This window comes from Arachis stenosperma, chromosome 3, assembly GCF_014773155.1.
Source record: "Arachis stenosperma cultivar V10309 chromosome 3, arast.V10309.gnm1.PFL2, whole genome shotgun sequence".
NCBI lineage: Eukaryota > Viridiplantae > Streptophyta > Magnoliopsida > Fabales > Fabaceae > Arachis > Arachis stenosperma.
The window spans coordinates 20,355,667-20,372,926 of NC_080379.1; the positions used below are offsets into that span (position 1 = coordinate 20,355,667).

Here is a 17,260-nt window from a genome sequence, read left to right on the forward strand (position 1 = left end):
AAGCAGGTAGGAGTGGATTTTTGTCATATCTAATTTCATTTCGTTCTACAAAAATTTACATAAAATCTGCTCCGTTTTTATTTAGGTAATAAAAAATTGGACCTAAACAAAATTAAAATTTTAACTCAATTTGTCTTTTTTTACAGATTAAGCAGGTCAGTTCCGTAGATTTGACCTATTTTGTCATCCATAATATTTAAGATATATGGATATTGAACACAAAAATATTAATATATTTTTAAAAAAATATTAAAAATATTAAAAATTATTATTTTTTATTATTATTTAATTATTAATTTAATTTTATTAGTCTAATTTATTTAGTCTAATAATTTAATAATATATTTTATTATATATTTTTAAATATTAATAATTAGTTAATAATTAAAAATAATAAATTATGATGACTTCTTAATATTTTTTATTAAATCACTTATTCAAAAATAATTAAATTTTATTTTTTAAAATTTTAAATATTATATCATAAAATTAATAACAATTTAAATATTTAGATAGAAAATATATAAATAATTATAAATCTAATACTTTATGAGTTTAATTATATAAAAATTTTATATGGTATCATTTAGTTAGATTTATACGTTAGATAATTTTTAAAATAATAATACACAATTAATTATGTAAAACTTGTTTACCTTGACTGTCCATAAAATCGAAATTCATAATTTATACCAAATCTTAATCGATCACACGGTTCACTGAACCTTAGCAGTTATCAGCCATATATCCTCTCAACCTCTCCACAGTAATCTCCATCAAAGTTTGAAACTTCTTTTTCTTGTCAAAAGAGATTAGAAACCACCGTATCAATTTTTACCATAAGCTAATAAAAATTCGGTCGCAATTTATATTATTATTCTAGTAATTATGCATGTAATAAGTTAATTATTTCGTAGTTGCAAAATTAAAAAGCTAAGCCTATCTACAACGTGTAGACCACAATAAACAACATAAGATTATGGTTATGGGCATGTAAAGAGGACAAAAGAGAAACCCAAAGATAGATGAGGCATGCACGTGATTATGGACATAACACGCAACACAACAAAATAGTGCGTGGATTTGTTTTCCAAATCATTGAATATGGTGCCTTTTCTCTCTACTCTCTTCATATGAGTTAGTAAAATCAAATCTCATTATCTCATGCTACTAACTCTAGTGGTCACGGGCACAAGGAAAATATGGCAAATATAGGGGAAGCAAATTAAATCACCACCAATTAAGATTTTTTGGCGGTTGTCTCCTCTTCTTTTCTTTCTAGAAGCTAAGAATTTTTCGAAAATGATCTTTTTTTATTCTTTTGGTTTTTTTATTTTTTTTTTTGTCCTTTATAAACAATTAAGTTTTAAAGATAAATATATTACTATTTTTTGGAATTTACAAAAAGAAAAGTTAAAACAATAATATATGTGTTACTTTGTCTTATGCATTGAACTAATTTCTATAAGCAATTTTAAGGTATGGTCTAACTAACTTTAATTTTATACAAACAATTTTCTTCTCAGTTCACAAAAAAAATTGTTAGGCCTTGTGTTGAAATATTTTGTGAATTGTACATATTAAAACAGACCATATACTATTTCAAAACAATGAGAAAGTTAGCAAAATATTATTGCATATTTGTGAAACACATTTGATCCATGTTTTGCACATCAAATGCACAACCGGTATTAGTTGTGACCATATTGATATTCATAGATTATTGAATCTCAATTTCCAATCCACTTCAATTCCACATTTCCTTCTATCCGTGAACTAATAATATTTCACAAGATTGAACCACAAATACAGATAACTTCCTATACCTTAAATCCTGAATGGAACAACCTATTTAATTTCTTCCTGCACATGTTGGAAATTAAAGGTTCGTTCTCCAATGCCATGAATTTAATAAGTGAGGAGAATCATAAGCAAAACACTCATCAAGTACATCCTCCTTTTATTATATATATTAATTAACCCAAATCTTGCACCAATATTCAATTCTTTCCCAAATGATATTGCTATGAGCAACTTCTTCTGAACAAAACACTCATCAAGTACATCCTCCGTCCGTGTGCATGTGGTTAAAGTTTTTAAAAGTTAGAAGACGCTTTTAAAATGCATTTACCGAAGAGATTTTTAGAATTGGCTTATACTTATTAAAATTATAAAATCTAATGCAATTTCATATATTAATAAAAATATAAATTTATTCTAATATTTATGTCTATTATAATTTTTAAATTTTAAAAATTATTTTACTAAACATAATTGTTCCTATTTATATTTATTAAAAGTTGTGTTTAGTTTAATTTATCAAATATAGATACTACATTTTTTTAATAATATTTTTTGAAAAACAACTTTGATAAACTATTTTAAAAAAGTATAAGTTAATTTCTCTTCCTACATTATTGGTCTTTTAAATAATGGCTAGATCGCATAATATAAATTAGAGCTAATAAAATTGTTTTTTCTTTTGGTCAGGTACCCCTTACACACACCCTTTTTCTTTACCAATGAGTTTCATATATCAATTTTCTAGACCTAATTAGGATTTAAACTTGGTGTACCTTCTAACAAGGCAAACATAGGTGCCACTAAACCAAACTTTGCGGTGCGAGCTAATATAATTGGTTTAGTTAATTTCTGGTATTACGAAATTAAATTCTAGTATAACCCAATTAGTCGAGAGTCCATGGGCGGAAAAATTCTGGGCCAGCCTTCAAACATTTTCTATGGGTTTGGGTTTGTAATACAAAAAACAAGCGAGGCCTAATTAGTTGAGTAGTCAAACATGGAGCAAAGAAACCCAATCATTAGCAGGCACGGGCTAAGCTTTGGGCCTGCTTTAACATCTTTTATTGTGTTCTGAGGCTGTTAAAACTGGTGATTTAAATGCGAGTCCAACTCTCGACCAAAAAAAAAAATGCGAGTCCAACTAGAGAATCTATCTTATATGGGCTAATTTTGTCAAACCCCTAAACTTAATTTGAATATGTTTGCTGATTTGTGTGAGGTTCCTTTCGCCCGCCCCTGTAGTTTTTTTAAGCCGTTTTTGTTTTCGAGAATAGGATAGAATAAAACAAGACAAAAACAAGACATAAAAAATAGAAATATAAATTTATTATTGAAATAAATTGGCAATAATAAATATAATAAATATATAATTATAAATGTTACATATATAAAATTATAGATATTAAATTTAATAGAATAAATTTAAATTATTATTTTTTAGCATTGTCATTGTAATAAATTAATGCAAAAGATTGAGCTAAATACCCTTTATTAATTATTAATTAGTTCTAATGCCTTATTCCTTATTATTCTTGTCACGTGGTAATATCTCGATGTAAGACCTAGAGAAGTTTCATTCTTGCACCATGATGATCCTTATGTGTGTTAATTTGTTTGAACTAATTGTTAAGAAAAATATAGAGGAATAATGTTTTTTTAGAAAATATAAATAATAGATTAAAAAATAAAAGTTAATTTTAATTTTAAAATTTTAAATTTAAATTTTAAATTTTAAATTAATTAGATTTATTTATATTCAGTAAATCTGTGATATAGCTTATTATTCATCATTTTTATTATCTAGAGAAAGTATAAGAAACGTTTTCTCAACAACATAAATAATATGAAAAAGTTTCGCCCTTGCACCATGATGATCCTTATGTGTTCTAATTTGATTCGATTAAGGGGAAATTTTATTTTACTTTTTGGAGTAGGTTAAGGTCGCTAAATCACTATCCGAACATCTGTTACTTTTAGAGATTAAAGTACACGTCCTCTTTTGCGTGTCTTTATCACTTGATTGAAAAATTCTCTACCCGTTGTGCTTAATCACAACTTATTTGTTTAATTTACTTGTTATTATCACCACTGTGATTATTGCATCGTGATGCAGATGACGCCACCGCATTACAACTTATATGATTAAAAATTAAACAACTTTCACTCACACCAAGAGGGAGGGTTTGGTCAATTAATGTTTAATTTGTTATCGGAAGCAATACATGCATATGTCTAAGGAAAAAGGTCTCAAAAAAAAAAGTCTCAAAAATAAAAGTTACAAGGCTCAGGATTCGGTGGTACCAGAATTTTTGGACTACTTAATGGTCCTATTAAAAAACATATTTTTAGAATGTTTTTAACAATTACTACATAGTTCTTGAACTAATTTTAATTATAAATTAATCTCATATATTTTATTTAATTATAAAAACTGTTTTTTATTTTATAAATTATTATTTTATCAATTATCTATTATATTTATTAACAATCAAATACAAAAACAACAACCAATTATATCCTCCATTGATCCTAATAAAGTTTTTGGCCATTCCAATCGATTAAAATATTAAATTTGATCTCGTTACGTTCGTCCATTGCTTCTAAATCGTATTTCCTTGAAATTCAATCGATTGGTTTATCAAAACAATCGATTGAATTGTAACTCAATCGATTGAATTACAGTGTATCACAAAACAATCGATTGAAAGTTGTAAGGTAGAATGATTTTCGCTTAAACCAATCGATTGTTTATACTTTCCAATCGAATGAATGCCCAAAAACAATCAATTGTTTTTGTTACTCAATGAATTCACGAAAACAACGTGGATTTGTCAAATACAATCGATTGGAAAGTGATGACATTGAAGTTTTAGCCAAATTCAATCGATTGGTAATGTAATCCAATCGATTGGAAGGTGATGAAGTTGAATTTTTTGCCAACTTCAATCGATTGGTAATACTACCCAATCGATTGAAACGTGTCCTATGCCTATTTTAATCTTGTTATCTTTTTAAAAATTATCTTATTATTCATCTATCTTATCTTTAAAATTCTATCTTCAATTTTTGTTGTTTTATTTTGATATAGATAAACTAATCTTATCTTTTCTTTAATATTAACATTATAAATTGATGAATAATCCATCACTAATTATTCAATCCCACCATTGAAATCGTGTATCATTTTTTTTGATTATAAAAAATTTAATTATTTTTCTTTGGAACATCCATCTACTCAATATCCAATTTTTTTTATTTTTTATCCGTCTATTTAATATCCACTATTTCTTCATCGTTAATCACGGTTGCAGTAATCAGCAAAGGTCCAATCAAGTTTTTCATTATAGTGTTCAAAAAATAAACCATCGTTTTGATTACAAAATCGAGGTCAGTGAATAGAATCTCTAATTTTGCAATTATTCGTTTCGATACTTTATTTGTGAAATTGATTGTGTAAGGAAAAAATATTTTTTTATCTTTTATTAATTCACAAAAATTGAGAAATATTAAAAAGTAAATAGATGTTATTATTTTTTATTATTAATTAATTAGCTAGTAATCAGGGACGGACCTAGAGGGGGCGAGTAGTAGCCTGGACACCCAAAATTTTAAGAAACTATACTTATCTATAACAATTTATATTAGGAATACAGAGAGTTTGGTGTCGATTATTTTTTTCTTATTTTACCCCTATGTTTATAATCTAAAACAACATACTCAATCACGTACTCACGTTCTGTAAATTTTGCATTAACCCATGACAGAATGATGTAACTGCTCGTTAAGATATTCTTATTGGATGTAAATTATTGTTACAAATATTTTTATTAAGATATGTTTTGAAGAAATAAAAGTAGAATATTTCAATAAGGATTAATTTTTTAAAAAATAAATTTACACTAATAATTTTTCTCTTCAAATTATTAACGTACTTTTCTAATATACTCTAAGTACCTACACAATATATAATATCAATTAGCGTTCAAATTTAAGTTCCAATATTGTTATTAACGAGAGAGGTTTATTAATTTTTAAAAAAATTTACACACAATAAGTTTTGTATCAATATATCATGATTCATTTTAAAAATAATATTTATTCATCTAAGTTATAGAGTGTCTTGAAAAATCATATTTAAATAATTTTTTTATTTTTTAACTATTTTATATTTTTAGATTGAAAATTTTGTATTTTTTTTATTCAAGCTTTATTTTTATATTTTATTTTAATTATCTTATTCAAAATTATTAATATGAATTTTTATTTTGTAGGATAAATAAAAAGATGAGATTTTTTTTAATAAATTAAATTATTGAAAAACTTACTTATTATAAAAGAAGTTAAGTATATTTCTTGATTATAAGAATACATATAATTCACTTTTGAATGTAATAAAAATAAATATAAATTTATTCAATTTTTTAAAATTTACATTAATATTAAGGAAAAGATAAGATTAGTTTATCTACATCAAAATAAAACAGCAAATAAAAATTGAAGATAGAATTTTAAAGATAAGATAGATGAATAATAAGATAATTTCTAAAAAGATAACAAGATTGAAATAGGCGCAGGACACATTTCAATAAATTGGGTAGCATTACCAATCGATTGAAGTTGGCAAAAAATTCAACTTCATCACCTTCCAATCGATTGGATTACATTACCAATCGATTGAATTTGGCTAAAACTTCAATGTAATCACTTTCCAATCGATTGTATTTGACAAATCCATGTTGTTTTCGTGAATTCAATCGATTGAGTAACAATTGGAAAGTATAAACAATCGATTGGTTTAAGCGAAAACTATTCTACCTTACAACTTTCAATCGATTGTTTTGTGATACACGGTAATTCAACCGATTGAGTTACAATTCAATCGATTGTTTTGATAAACCAATCGATTGAATTTCAAGGAAACACGATTTAGAAGCTATGGACGAACGTCACGAGATCAAATTTAATATTTTAATCGATTGGAATGGCCAAAAGCTTTATTAGGATCAATGGAGGATATAATTGGTTGTTGTTTTTGTATTTGATTGTTAATAAATATAATAGATAATTGATAAAATAATAATTTATAAAATAAAAAACAATTTTTATAATTAAATAAAATATATGAAATTAATTTACAATTAAAATTAGTTCAAAAACTATGTAGCAATTGCTAAAAAAACTCTAAAAATATGTTTTCTAATAGGATCATTAAGTGGTCCAAAAGTTCTGAGACCACCGAATCTTAAGCCAAGTTACAATAATAAAGATTTTTTTTATTTCAATAAAAGCCAAATATCATGCTCAAAATTTGAGAAAGAAGGTATTAAAGTTCATACAAAAGATTAACCATAGTAAAACATATTTCAACTCCACACCTAACTAGCATGTCATACTATCCTCATTTCTATAGGTTTTTTATCTCTAAGATTACTCTATTTCTTTGTTTAACTAACAACAAAATAATAAACTGCTACCTCTAGCTTTTCTCCAAGTTCATAAAAATCTTACTTCCATCCATCTATTATAAACTTCAAAAGACACTCAAGATATTTAGTTTGCATAACATTTCTTTGGTGTATGAACTAACAAGGCCTTAAACTCGAGGCCAATCTTGTAAAACATACATGTCTACGGTTTTACTTGCTCAATATTGGATGTTGGGATCTATGGTCCTTTCATTTTTTTTCCTTTCATACCTGCAAAAAGAACGAATTCACATGATACTCCTTATTGTGGTCAAATACCAATAAAATTTATCCTCCTTATTCTATTAAGTGTCCACCTCTACTCTTACTCATACCGAGTCCACCCATCTATATCAATAATGTAAGAAACAATAAATCAAATAAACAAATTTGATGGTAAAGGATGCAAAGTAAATATGTGCTTCTAAAATGGAGTGCTTTTATAATTCATAAATGTTCGATATATTCTTGTTTTACTAGCTATGGTTGAAGTTTTTGTTCTCTGTGTCTCTTCTATAATATATACCACGTTGAAATTTATAAAATGATAGAATTTTAGTTTTGACATTTAAATATCACTTATTTTATCACGTAAAGTTTTAATAAATATTATTTAGAATATTATTTTTGAGTATTTGATTGCTAAAACTAAAACATTATTTTATAAAATCTAACATGACATTTAATATTTGTATATTCAAAATTATTTTAAGGACTAATATATATCATATTCACAAAATTTAAGGATTAAATAAAAATAATTAAAAATTTAAAGATTAAATTCAAACTCACATATAAGATTAAAAAATAAATTAAGTATTATCTCTAATTTTTTTTATCTTTGAGTATTATTGATTTTTCTAATTTTTAGCATAGCTAATTATTTATTGACTTGAATATATTTAATATTTATCAATTAATATTTCAAATTAAAAAACTTATTTTTAAAATGAATTGAGAGAAAAGAGAATAGAAAAAAATTATTATTTTTATTAAAGATAAAAAAACAAAAATAATAACTAATAATAATAATAATAATAATAATAATAATAATAATAATAATAATATATTATTATTATTATTATTATTATTATTATTATTATTATTATTATTATTATTATTATTATTATTATTATTATTATTAATGGCTAAAAGAAGGGGGTTGAATCTTAGCTCTTTTTTGCTAAATATTAATTTTTTGATTTTTAAAGGAATTTCAGGAGATATTTTTATTTTTTATCTCGTGTTGAGTTGAGAGACACTTTTGTTTTGTCTCGTACTGAGTTGAGAGATATTTGTGTTTTTGTCTCCTGATAAACAGAAACAGAGAAAGGAGTAGGGAAGAAGAATTAACACCAAATATATCTTAGTTCAGCAACTAGGTGCAATGTGGTCTACATCTAGCCATCACAACAATGATGAAATTTTATTATGTTTTCACAACATTACAAACACCAATTTCTCTCTAGGAACTACCCATTCCTACCAGGACAAATCCAGATTCTACACCCAATAATTTGACTGGAACTCAAAACTTAGCTTTCAACAGCAAAGTACTAACCCAACTTGTAAGAGAATATCCACAGGATCATGAAACACAACATATAGATGTACAAAGAAACTCTAAGATATTTATGGCTTTTTCTCTAATATTGATTACTGCCTTTTTTCTTACAAATCTCACCATATTTGCCTTTTTTTACCATAAGACTACTCAGACAGACAATAAGAAAAAAAAAAACAAAATGAACATCTTTGAAGGAGAGGAACTCAGGAACCTTGGGTAACTATGAGAACTCTATGCTTTCACTTACTCTTCTTAATCTCAACCCTTGACTGTTTACCCTTATTATAGAAGGGGAAGTTTCAAAGGTTGAAATCAGTTCAACCAAGCAACTTCTTCTCCAACCAAAAGCAGCAACGGTTTAGACAGAGAGAAGAGAGAGGAAAAACCAAAAACCAACATACATGTACCTCTCTCAACCCATTTTATCAAGCTCCTTTAATCTGAACCCTTGATCTTGTCTTTGGCTCTAAGAAAGAATTTGGACCCTTGATGATCTTCTGACCCAAGACAGCTCCTTGCTTTATATTTTTGCTTCTTCCCAAGTGTAACTCGGTAGCTACCTTCTTTCTTAGATGAACAAAAATGGAAGTGAACTTTTACAATTTAGATCTTTTTCTCTGACAGAAGCGAGTCCTTTCTTTTACTGGTATTGAGAATTTTAAAACTTTTTTTTTTCAAAATCTTGCCTTCAATGACAAAGATCTTGTCATGCCTTACTTTAGATTTTCTTTTTTCATAATCTTTTTATCATAAGCTTTTCTTATAATTTCTTTTTCTTCTGATGACTTCTATCTTCTTTTTTATTTGATTGATATGAGTGAAAGAAAAGAGAAGAGAAAGAGAAAAAACAAAGCTTTTAGTACAATATTAAACTCAATTTAATTTTGAGTTTCGATTATACAATCAATTGAATTGAAACTTAAATTCTATTAACCAATAAAGTAGGTAATCCAAGAATGCATGCTCCATTTCTTTCTACCTCCAATTCGGACCAAGGAATTTATTGGTCCAAAAAAATATTGACTTAGATTTTGTACTACTTTTTTAGCCTAATCTATTTTATTATTTTATTGACATTCAGCCATATAGAATGGAATATTTTTTTTTTTTAACATGAGAGATGGACAGTTTAATCACAGTGGGCATCAATTTTGGTTCGATCACAAACTTTCTGCAATTAAACAAACCATTGGAAATATATAATAATTTAATAATTTTTTAATCAATATTTTAATAATATTTGATCATTATTTTAATATAAGTTTTTTAAACTCAACAATTATTATTATTATTATTATTATTATTATTATTATTATTATTATTATTATTTCACGTTTTGTATGCGTTGCTAATTAGTTTCACCGCGTGACCATAGTGCAGATTCCAATTGCAAGATGAATATCGTAATTCAAGTTCATTAAGTACAATAAGCTAAGAGTATCTATCACTTTCTTTAACAATTTAAGAAAAGAAAAACAAGTAAAACATTAAAATTAAAAGGCGTGGGAGGGAGAGAGAGGGTTTGAGTGAATAAACTCCACGTTGAAAACAAGAATCTTATATTAATATACGTGGCATTTCTCACACGAGCTCCTAAAGTTTTCACACCTTTGTTAATTCATTTATATATATATATATGATCCAACACAACTAATTTCCCAAACAAACCCCAATTACTAAGCTTTATACGAACTTAGCTTCCATAATAATAACGGTGACATTAGTCAATACTCAATACCATGTTACTCAATTCTTCTTCCTCCATTATTTCAAATGTTCATCTTGCCAAACATAACGAACCAGTGGAACCTCTTATTAGTAATCATAGAATTATTAACAGTTCTCGGATCCGTTGCGTGGCAACAACCACAGCCGTTGTTCCTCCAAGAAAATCAGCAAATTACCAGCCTAACCTCTGGACTTTCGACTTTTTACAGTCCTTAAAGCATCATTATTCGGTAATAATCAAGCATACTTTATTTTTTACGTACACCTTTATTATTATTAACCGTTAGAGAAATAATTATTTATATATTTTTATTAATTAATTTATATTTTTCAGATAAATAATTTCATAACCACAGAATTTTTAGGACATAACAAGTTTAGTGTTAGGTCTATCATTTTCAAAACTAAGGATTTTAGTATAAGATAAAAAAAAAAGAATTATTTAAAAATTAACGTGATTTTCTCTTTGTATATGCAGGATTCGATATACGAGGATTTAAATGGGAATCTAAAAGAGAAAGTTAGGAGAATGATAAAGCAGAAGGAAGATAATGGAGAGATATGGCATAAGCTGGATCTAGTTAATGATGTGAAGAGGTTGGGTCTGAGTTACCACTTTGAGAAGGAAATAGAAGAAACACTTGATAGGTTTGTGTCTAGTAGTGGCAAATTTGTGAATACGAATAACCTGCACGAAACCGCTTTAAGCTTCAGGCTCCTAAGAGAATATGGCTATGATGTCTCACCAGGTATATATATATATATATATATATATATATATATATATATAACGTTGCCTCTCTTTCTCTTTCTCTTTCTCTCTCTCTATATATATATAGTTGTCCGCTTCTGGGACTTCATGGGAGGACCACAAGAGAATGTAGAAAGGAATTCGAACACGACTCTCAAGTGATAAAGACATAGGAGATTTAATTATTAAATTGTGGAGTGTGGAGTTGGAATTATTTTTATTTTTATTTTTTAAAATTAGTAGTGAGAGTGGAATCTGAAAAGATTAGTACCAAGAGATTATTTCATTTGAATTATAACTCATTGATATAGAATTGATTTTTTTATCATAAAAGAAAATTCCAAAGTAAACTTTTTTTTTTCAAACATTAGTTAATTTTTTAATAAAAAATTTTAAAATTTTAAATATTTAAAATTAAAATTATAATTTATAATTTTAAATTTTAAATCTTCCAAAAAAATAATTATTTAAAAGATAATTTTATAAAATAAAAATTAATTAATATTAAGGACTTAAAAAGTTAATTATCTATAAATCTTTTAATTTACTTCTTAAAATTTAAAAATTAATTATCTGTAATTTTTTAAATTACATATCAATATATTTATTATTTTTGGTTAACAGTTAGTTGATAATATGATGATGAGTTACTAAACTAAATAACAAGTTTTAACCATTTTTTTTATTATTTAGTTGAAATTTAGAGATGTGATATTATATATTATACTAGTCACCCTTAAAACAACAAATCAATGGATATATAGTGAAACATGTTTGATAATCATGATGTAGATGTGTTTGAGAAGTTCAAGGACAAGAAGAATAACTTCAAGAAAAGCCTTACCAAAGACGTGAAAGGGATGCTGAGTCTATACGAGGCATCATTTCTTGGTTATGAAGGAGAAACAATCTTGGATGAGGCAAAATCATTCACAACCTTCCATCTCAAGAACTTAATCATCAATGATGAGAATAATGTCCTCTTAGAACAAGTGAAGCATGCATTGGAACTTCCATTGCATCATAGAATCCAAAGACTTGAAGCCAGATGGTACATTGAGGCTTATGAAAAAAGAAGAGACGCAAATAGGATATTACTTGAAGCAGCTAAATTAGATTTTAACGTTGTTCAATCAACACTTCAAAAAGACCTTCAAGAAATCTCAAGGTAATTAATATAATCACTTTAATTTATACTTCGATTTATATATATGACACTTAATTAACAATTTTCTAAAACATATTTATTATGTCTATTAAAAATAATTATAGCTATAATTTTTTATTTTTTAATTTTAAATACATAAAATAAAAAATTATTTTAATTAATTTAAAATACGCATGAAATATATTATAAAATCACATAAAATTTTTCGCAATATACATCTCGATCGATTATGGGTACCATAAAAACCTACTTCAATTAGTGTTGTTTTATAAATTAAAATAATTTTTTTAAATATAATTTAAACTCTAATTACTATAATTTAAATGAATAGAAAGAAGACACATGAATATGAATAGTTAATCTCTAACATATACTTTACGCAAAAGTTTCTTTTTAGATTTGTGTAAATTTTTGCATAAATCTTTTTATTCCTAATATCATGTTATATTTAATATGAATGATCTTATTTCTGACTAAGTTAACTATTTTATTTATTTGCTTCTAGCTAATCGATCAATAAAGATTTGCATCAATTACAAAAATATTATTTTAGACTAATTTTTCTGTTATCTCTTAAATATTTTGTAATGATAATATGAAGATGGTGGAAGCAAGTGGGAGTAGCCTCAAAGTTAAGCTTCAGCAGAGACAGGTTAATGGAGTGTTTCTTTTGGACTGTTGGAATGGCCTTTGAGCCTCATTTCAGTGATCTCCGTAAAGGGTTAACCAAAGTCACTTCCTTCATTACAATAATCGATGATGTCTATGATGTTTATGGGACCTTGGATGAGCTTGAGCTTTTCACCGCAGCTGTAGAAAGGTTATTTATTTCTTCATCAATTCTTTTCTTAAATAACCAATTGGTCAAGTATCTGAATTAGTTTATATATATATATATATATATATATAGCATATAATTTAAGTTTAATTACTTTTTTGTTCTCTATAATTTTATTAAATTTTTAATTAAATTTTTATATATATATTTTTTTAATTGGTTCCTGTATTGCTTTAATTTTGTAATTAAGTCCTTTCTAGTGTAAAAAATATTAGAGTTAATTGAATATTTTTTCATAAATTAAAAGTATTTATAATTAAAAACTTAATTAAATCTCTGACCGCATGTATTTTGGTAAAAATATTATGTTAATTTTAACATTTTTAACATAAAAAAGATGTAATTACAAAATTTAAAACAATGTAGAGACCCAATTAAAAAAAAATATATAAGAATTCAATTAAAAATTTAGTAAAATTATAAAAATCAACAAAATAATTAAACCTATAATTTACTTAAGTGTAAAAATATCAAATAAACAGGGATGGAATACGTATTATATTATTTAAAGTGTTGGTGAAGTAGCTGCTTGTTAATTAATTAGGTGCTAATTGTTAAATTAAAAAATATTATATAAAATTAGTCACTAAATGAATTATTATATATTTATTGATTTACATAATTTTTTCAACTTTAGTTAGTTATCAAAATAATCGAACTTGTAATAAAAGAAAAATTAAATCTGTACTACGTAATTGATCAATAATCAAATTTATTTGTAGTAATATAATTGTTTTTTATAAAATACTAAATACATATTTTTATACTTAGTAAGTAGTAACTGATTGATTTTAGTATATATTTAACCTAATAAAATAGAACATGTTTCAGTTGGGACATTAAAGCAGTTCAAGTTCTACCAGATTACATGAGGATTTGCTTTCTAGCACTCTACAACACTGTTAACGAATTGGCCTATGATGTTCTTTACAAGCAAGGACTTGACATCCTTCCCTACCTCACCAGAACAGTAAGTGCAATAATTATTATTATGAATAAGCGGAAACAAATTGTTAACTTTTTATTTTTGGGGTAGTTATAACATCAAAATAATTGATTAATGTTGTATGTGATGGTTTTTTAATTACAGTGGTCAGATATGTTGAAAGCATTCCTAATAGAAGCCAAGTGGTGCAAGGAGAAAAATATACCAAAATTTGAGGAGTACCTCAATAATGCTTGGGTGTCAGTGTCTGGTGTTGTTATATTAACGCATGCCTATTTCTTATTGAATCACAACATCACTAAAGAAGCACTTGATTCCTTGCATAATTATCATGACCTATTGCGTGGACCATCTACTATTTTTCGACTTTGCAATGATTTGGGAACCTCTAAGGTGATTTAATTTGGCTCACTACAACAATAGCGGTGGAAATTTTGCGATGGTTTTATAAAACCGTCACAAAATAAATTTAGATTTTCTAAATGTTAAATTTTTATTTGAGAGAATAAAATATAATCTCTTACATTTGAGTTTTTTTTTTTATATTTTTTTATTTCATCTATAAAATAAATTATGAGAGATCACACTTTATTTTCTAAAATAAAATTAAAATTTTAGAAGATCCAAATCCATCCGCCGTGCATATGTGTTAAACAAATTGACTAGAAATGATTTTTAAAATGCATAATAATAAATTAAGTAAAAATCATACTAATATATATCATCGTCACACTGTTTTAAACAAATATTATTAAGATAGTATATTTGATGAATTTAAAAGAATTAATTTATCTCCTTCAATTTGAAAATAACACTTTTGTTTTTCAACAAAAGAATCATTTTTTCATTTAATTTTTATTAGAAAAATTTAATTAATGTTTTATCATTACATGTTGATTTATAGGCTGAGCTACAAAGAGGTGAAGCAGCAAGCTCTATTATATGCTACATGAGGGAAAATGGTGCAAGTGAGAAATGTGCACACAAATACATAAACAATGTTCTAGATGAGACATGGAAGAAAATGAACAAAGATAGAGTCATCAATTCTCCATTCTCTAAATCTTTCATTGAAACAGCAATGAACCTTGGTAGGATTTCTCAGTGCACGTATCAATATGGAGATGCCCATGGAGCACCTGATGCATCAGCAAAGAATCGAATTCGTTCTTTGATAATTGAACCTGTTTCTCTATGATGAATTATGATAATATATTTTGTAATTTTTTTTGTTTATAAAAAATTCATATGAGTTTGTCATCGCTCATTAATCAATTCAGAAAAAAGCATCATATCTAAATCAGTCATTAAATGGTACAGCAAGAATTTTAATGATTTAAGAGTTCAACTAAAATTTAATACAGATAAATTGAATATAATAAAATAATATATTTATCTATAATATATATATTTTAAAAGAAATTATATTTTATTATTTTATACCAATTTATCATTGGAATTTAAAAATTAAGTTTGTAAACTCCGTAAAATTAATGAATAATTAATTAATAAATTAATTTTAATAAAAAAATTAAAAAATATAAAAATTTTATAGTAACATAGGATAGAACTAATTAAAATAAGAATTTTGACACTAATTTCAAAGAATTTGACCCAAAATTAAATCAAACAGACCGAACCAATCAAATCGAACTCGAACCGAACTGTTGGGTTCAACCAACCCATTCCATTTAATGAGGTTCTGCTCACTCTCTTTCCCTTTGCATGCAAGCACGCTGAAACATTTCAGCAAAGGGAGAAGAACACTTTGCTTCACTAAAAACCGTTGGCTTTGATTAAATTCACATAACTTCTCGCTCTGAACTCCGATCTGTTAAGATTTGGTTGAATTAGTCTCACATTGCTTAGGATAGCAAATGGAGTGGGTGGCCTAAGTTATAAATATGAGGCTAAGTTCTCCATTTGTTTTTTGCACCAATCGGAAACACTTTAAGCTTGTATCTGATTTTTTCTTTTCCTCTGTACTCTTTGATTAGAGAGTGTTGTGAGGTGTAGTTAGATATTTGCTTTGAGAGAGTATGGGTGTACTGGGGTGCCGGTGTTAGAGAGAAAGAAGTCTATGTGTTGTAACAATTTTCACATGGTGATATTCTCTGGTTGTCATTTGACAACGGCCGTGGCTTTTTCTTCGGTAATTGGAGTTTCCACGTTAAATTTTTGTGTTGTGATTGTGTCTATTTTATTTCTCTGTCAAAGGTGTTTTCTCAAGGGGGAATGGTGTCTTATTCCCAACACGATCACCACACCATTTGCGGTCACGCGTCCGCAGTGACGAGCTCTACAAAGCCCAGTAAATTATAAGGTGAGGAAATCATATTTCCAGTTCCTATTCTCTCCTCTTCAATTCGAATAACATCAAGGTTTGGGGTATTGAGATTTTGGTTAATTTGATATTTTAAGATCAAATTGACATGAGGAATTGGTGAGTTTTGACTTAGTTGAAGCACATACACGGTAAGAATCATTAACCCTAGCCAATTCTTTGATTTAGTATGTTGAGGATTCAATTTGGGTATGTATATGTGAAAATTGTATTAGGTGTATATATATATGAGATAAGAAGCGAAATTTGAAAGCATTAGGGGCTTGATTAGAAGTTTGGGAAGCTGAATTTGTGGTGAGGAAGGCTTGTGGGTTGCCTTGGGAAATACGTGAAAATCGGCCAAGGTACGATTTATGTTTCGCGTATTTAATATATAATATTCTATGAAAACTTAGACTAGACAACCATATGATAGGTTGGAACGTAAAGGAATGATTAATGCTGAGTATCTTTATGATGATTTATGATATGAGTTGTGTATTTGACTGGGTGACTGCCACTGATGATAATATTATGATGTGAAAATTGATGATTAATGGATTGATGACTCATGGAAAATGTCAGTAAAGAATTTCACAAAATAACTTCGTTGCTAGTATAGATCTAAACCGACAAATCAACCTCAATAAAATTTAATTTGTTTGTCACAA

General features: G+C 26.6%; 1 protein-coding gene across 1 annotated transcript; it reads left to right on the plus strand.

The window, feature by feature from the left end:
* The first annotated feature begins 10,501 nt into the window (after positions 1-10,501).
* On the plus strand, positions 10,502-15,566 carry LOC130970326 (tricyclene synthase EBOS, chloroplastic-like). Its single transcript, XM_057896379.1, has 7 exons — positions 10,502-10,793; positions 11,042-11,312; positions 12,107-12,482; positions 13,084-13,302; positions 14,152-14,290; positions 14,411-14,659; positions 15,171-15,566. The coding sequence occupies exons 1-7, from the start codon at positions 10,575-10,577 to the stop codon at positions 15,462-15,464; spliced, it is 1,767 nt and encodes a 588-aa protein (XP_057752362.1). The 5' UTR covers positions 10,502-10,574; the 3' UTR covers positions 15,465-15,566.
* The last annotated feature ends 1,694 nt before the right edge of the window (positions 15,567-17,260 follow it).